Genomic DNA, 5,777 nt, shown 5'->3' on the forward strand with positions numbered 1-5,777 from the left:
CATCTGCCCCCATTTAAAAAATATATATATATACAAAACATACAACACGCAGAAATTAAACTCAACTTTCACTGTATAGCTTAAAATAATTAACAAAACAACATCACAACAGAAATCTCAATTTCAACCAATACATTGTTCATATCTCATTAAAATAAAAACTTTTAAGCTTTCTACCAAATGAGTAAATTGTTCCAGCATTTTTAAGGTCGTTGTCCAAGTTGTTCCACAGTTTAATTCCTCAGAGAGAGATGCATCGCTCCTTCAAATTTGTTCTAATTTTTGGCTTTACAAACATTTCAAGTCCCTTCAAATTATAAACACTATCCTTCTTAACAAAATTGGATTGTATGGTAGGTGGCGATACATTTTTATGAGCCTTATGCATAATCAGCAGAATCCTATAATCTACCAGTTCCCCCAAATTTCAACAGTTCCAATTGCTTAGAATATTTGTAGGGTGATAATAGTGTTTTCTTGTTACGATGCACTGCACGTTTTTGCAAAATAAAAAGTGGATTTGTAAATGTTTTACACGCACTCCCCCAGACCTCAACACAAACGGTCCAATGTGGCACAACTATAACATTATATAATAAAAGTAATGCATTATTGTTAAATATGTCTTTGGCTTTGTACAATACTGCAATTGATTTTGCAATTTTAGTTCTTAAGTAGTTAATATAGGGTCTCCATGTCAGATTTTCATCAATAATAACCCCCCAAAAACCTCTCTTCACTAACCCTAGAAATTCTAACGCCACCAATTTTAAATGAAACATCTACTTTTATTTTCCTTTTAGTAAATTAGTTGGTTTTGTCCAAATTAAGTGATAATTATTTAACATAAACCGTTGTATTTTACAAAATCAAATTGCATCGTTGTAAACATGTGATTTAGATCATTACATGAACAAAAGAAGGTAGTGTCATCTGCAAATAAAACACACCTGAACAACTTTGACACACTTACCAGGTCATTGACATATGAAAGAAACAATTTAGGACCAAGCACAGAGCCATGTGGGACACCACATGTAATTACATCAAAAACCGAACGTACATCATTTTTTTGTACAATTTGTTTTCTATTTACCAAATAACTTGACACCCATTGTAAAGCCAAACCTCTTACACCATAGTTGTTTAATTTGCTGAATGCTTTGGTCAGTAGTGTCAAAGGCTTTCTTTAAATCAATATTCACAGTAACACAAATTTTCTTTTGATCCACAGCAGTAGTTATCAGTTCAATCAAATCAACAAGTGCTGAAGATGTTGAATGGTGAGTTCTGAAACCATATTGACTATTACTCAATATATTGTTCCAATCAATAAAGCAATCCAATCTGATCACAAACACTCTCCAAAATTTTAGAAAATTGAGACAACAAAGAAATAGGCCTATAATAAGAAAACAATTTTTCGCCACTTTTATAAAGAGGGATTACTTTGGCTACCTTCGTGCCTTCAGGAAATATACCAGTTGAAAAGGACAAATTACATACAGTATATATGTAAAAGGTTCAATGACATAAATCATTATCGCCTTAATAAGGGACACATCCATATCCAACCAATCCTTTTGACCTTTTATCAGAAAAACCTTTAACCACATTCAATATTTCTTCTGTATTAGATTTTTTAATTAAAAAAACTATTTGTACAACCCTCCAAAGTATTTACCACAATATCATTTACATTGGGTATTTCAGCAGCCAGACTTGAGCCAACATTCACAAAATAATTATTAACAATATCATTTTGTTTCACAAAATATTGCGAAACACTTGTCTTTATCTTATTTTTCAAGACACCGTTCATTATTCGCCATGTAGCTTTCATGTCATTGTGGTTTTTCTCTAGTAAATCACTGAAGTACTTCATCTTTTGCTTTCTAATAATCCATATCAATTTATTTTTATATTTTTATATTTCTCCTCGGATTATCTGGTTCTTGACTTCAAATAGCATGTATATGTACTTCTTTTTTTTCACAAGCATTTCTCAATCCTTCTGTCATCCAAGGTTTATTTATGGTAGATGACTTATTATTAATATTGAGCGTACCTTTTTTTTTCATATAACGCTCCTAAAGTATCATATGCACCATTTATTTACATCTGCAACATATACATCACTCCAGTTTTGTTTTTCAAATCACTTATTAGATTATCTAATTCTATTTTAGATGTGGTAATATTCTTCTTAAATAAACAAATTTATGTATCATTTTGTACATAATTGCAAATCATGAAAACTGGAAGATGATCAAATTGATTAATGACAAAATAAACAAATTAAATAACATTTTTTTTTGCATTTTTCTTTATTTCAGGGCAGCTGGAACTCACAGCTCTCAGCCTCGGCTTAGGTTCTGGTTTGAGTCCAGCTCAGGTCAGGTTTAAAGGGACTGTGAGAGTCAGTGGACCGGTTCTGTCCAACAGAACCTGATGGACTGCGTGTCCTGGATGAGGACCATCTTATCTCCTCTGTCCGGACTGTGTGAAGCGGTTCTGTTGGGTTCAGGTTGTGGGTCAGAACCCTGATGCTCTATACCAAGTGCAGAGTTGGATCTGATGGAGTTTTCCTTGCAGCTCGGCCTCAGGAGGAGGAGGGGGCGGAGCCTCAGCAGCCATTAAAGCTGCAGCTTTGTGCTTTTTGTTTTGTTGTGGCGGCTCAGCGTGGCGGCGCCGGCTGGAACGTTGGTGGTCCGCCCGGCGCCCCCCGGGGGGCCAGCATAGATGTTGGCGATGCGAGGCGCAGCTTTTGATTTAGCGGCCATGTTTGTTGGGCGGAGGCCATTAGACGTTTACGTGTTTGTGTCATGTTTACTGAGAGAAGCTAAAACTAACAAGAGAAGGTCTGTCGGTGCCGGTCCAAGAGTCCTGCTGCGAGGCCCGGTTCTGTCTGACTCTGAGCCTCTTGTTAAACTGAGAGAAGACTTTCATCCACAAACAAACAAACAAACAAACAAACAAACAAACAAACAAACAAACAGTTATCTTGTCGTGACCTTTGACCTGCAGGGTCCAGCTCCAGGTCTGGGGTCAGCTCTCAGGTCACTCGTGTCATTGTGTTACCGGCAACACACACCTGTAGCTGTAGATTCACTGATTAATCAACTCAACCTGGTCCTGAACCTGGTCCTGAACCTGGTCCTGAACCTGGTTCTGAACCTGGTCCTGAACCTGGTCCTGAACCTGGTCGTGGTTTTGGTCTGGATCTGCGTCTTTAATCCTTTAAGTTGTGTTTGTTTTGATCTCCTGCAGGAGGAGCAGCACACACGGAGAGCTGCACCTCCTCTTCTCCTCCCACCAGTTTCCACCCGTCTGCCTGCTTTGTGTGGAATAATGAGGCAAATGAAGCGGAGACCCTGTTGGTGGACCACCCCCCCGCCTGCCCGCCTGACCGCCCCGCTCATTTACCACTGATCTAACAGACTAATGACAGCAGCTCAGACCAGAGGTCTCAGCAGGAGCCGGATCACACACACACACACACACACACACACACACACACACACACACACACACACACACGCAGGAGGATGAAAACATCACAGCTGCTTCTTCAGATTTCTCAGCTCAAAGAGTCTCCGACTCAGTTTTTCTCACTTTATTCAACAATAAAACTGAAAAGTTTCTCCAGAGAAAAAATCTTTTCAAAGTATAAAAACAGGAAAAACAGAAAGTCTGAGTTTTTAATCTGTCGTCGCTCAGAAACGTTCTCTGCTGCAGCAAGATCAGCTCACAGGACGTGAGACTTTAAACCACAGCAACATGAAAACATGAAAATATGAAAACATAAAAATATGAAAATATGAACATATGAAAACATAATAATATGAAAACAAGAAAACATGAAGACATGAAAATATGATATCATGAAAACAAAATTATGAAAACGTAATAACATGAAAACATGAAACCATGAAAATATGAAAACATGAAAATACGAAGACTGGAAGACATGAAAACAACAATATCTTCATCATTTTCATCTACATCACATCATCTTCATCACTTCATTTTCATCACATCATCTTCAACATCTTCATCTACATCACATCATTTTAGTTTAGTTTAGTTCATTCATTTCATTTAAAAACAAAGCAAATTCAATATACAAACGAATACAAATGACTAATAAAATAAAATGAAAGCAGCAGAAGGAAGAAAAATCCTGTAATATCTGCGCCTTTTTCCATCGAAAGAAATTCAAACAATAATAATAAAAACCAGAAAAATCATTTTCAAAGTCATTTTCATCACATCATCTTCATCATCTTCATCTTTAATGATCACCTGCAATACCAACATAAACCATATACCTCAATATACAAAATGTGCAATATTTAAAACAGTGTGCAATAATGTCGTTAAACTTTCTTCTACTTTAGTTTCACGTTTACAACCGACTCTCATTGTGCTTTTTTATTGTTTTTCTATTGTTTTATATATGTAAGTATATGCATATATACATGTATATATACATGCAGATGTGTAGGCATATTATAGCTGATTTCAGCTATTCTTTTCTATTTATTTTAATGTGTATTTGCACTGCTGTGGGAGTGGATCTAATCTCATTATGTACATGTGTAATGACAATAAAGACATTCTCTTCTGTTCTATCTACATCAGAACATCATCATCTTCATCACATCATCTTCATCACATCATCTTCATCACATCATCTTCAATCCTTCCACTTCATCAAGTAATTGATTTAATTTTTAATTTAAATTCGTTTCTTCTTCCCTGATTTTGCTGCTCGTCTTCACTAGGGGGCAGCATCACACAGGACCAGAGATGGACCATCTGTCCATCATCCATCCATCCATCCATCCATCCATCCATCCATCCAGGACCCAGAATCAGACTTTTCTTGAAATAAAAACAAAACTGTTTTATTAATATTATTCAGTTTTTGTTTCTAAGCAGGTATTAATAATTTGTGGATGATATTCCGATTCTGTCTTGTCTTTGGGTTTGCAGTGAGTCAGAACCGCAGAACTGGAGCTTTTTGTTTCACGGGTCAGACAGACTGTGGAAGCAGCTGCGACCGCTGGGGGCGCTGCAGACTGCGGCTGCGCCAACATACACACCGGAAGTGATCAGCTTGACCCGGAAGTATTACTTCTCCGCTGCATGTAGTCGTCTTTCTTTTGCGGCACAAAAACAACAAGAGATCTCCCGTGTTCTATAACCCAAACGCTTCATAAAACGACAGATTACAGATCAGTCAGCAGACATCATGGGAGTTCCCGCCTTCTTCCGCTGGCTGAGCAGGAAGTACCCGTCAATTGTCGTTCACTGCGTGGAGGAAAAGGTAAGCTAGCTCCGCTCCGGTTTGCCTGGTGCTCTGTTCCGACAGCTACTTGTTTTGTAGAAAAAAACGTATCTGTCTACTCCAACTGACGTGCATTTAATTCAAAGAAACATTTCCAAGAAACTTCAGTTTCGGTGTTTTATTGACATTTAACATATTGTTGCAAAAATGCTCAAATTTCTATAATGAGCAGAAATTATTTGTTAAAACATTTTGCTGAAATGTCCTCACTGGTACACTCTCACTCTGTGTGTGTCCATCTGGAACACACGTCACACTGCACCTTTAAAAACAGAAAAAAAGTACACCTTACACACAACACCTAAAATAAAGCATTGCAATAAATGAAAAATCAAAAAGAAAAAAATTGTATAGGTCTTCTGGACGGGTTCTTCTCTAATGAAACGTTTCGTCTCTCCTCCAAGAGACTTCTTCAGTCTGAGAG

The 5,777-nt window shown here is 37.3% G+C and overlaps 1 protein-coding gene across 1 annotated transcript in view; it reads left to right on the forward strand.

Annotated features, from left to right (window-relative positions):
* Nucleotides 1-5,115: 5,115 nt before the first annotated feature.
* xrn2 (5'-3' exoribonuclease 2) overlaps nt 5,116-5,777 on the forward strand; it is a gene marked incomplete at its 3' end in the record, with an annotated part of 53,621 nt that continues 52,959 nt past the window's right edge. Inside the window, 1 exon segment of the mRNA XM_014017961.1 lies at nt 5,116-5,332. Within this exon segment, the coding sequence (XP_013873415.1) occupies nt 5,258-5,332 (75 nt within the window).

Source organism: Austrofundulus limnaeus, unplaced genomic scaffold (assembly GCF_001266775.1).
Source record: "Austrofundulus limnaeus strain Quisiro unplaced genomic scaffold, Austrofundulus_limnaeus-1.0 Scaffold179, whole genome shotgun sequence".
In the NCBI taxonomy this organism is placed as follows: domain Eukaryota; kingdom Metazoa; phylum Chordata; class Actinopteri; order Cyprinodontiformes; family Rivulidae; genus Austrofundulus; species Austrofundulus limnaeus.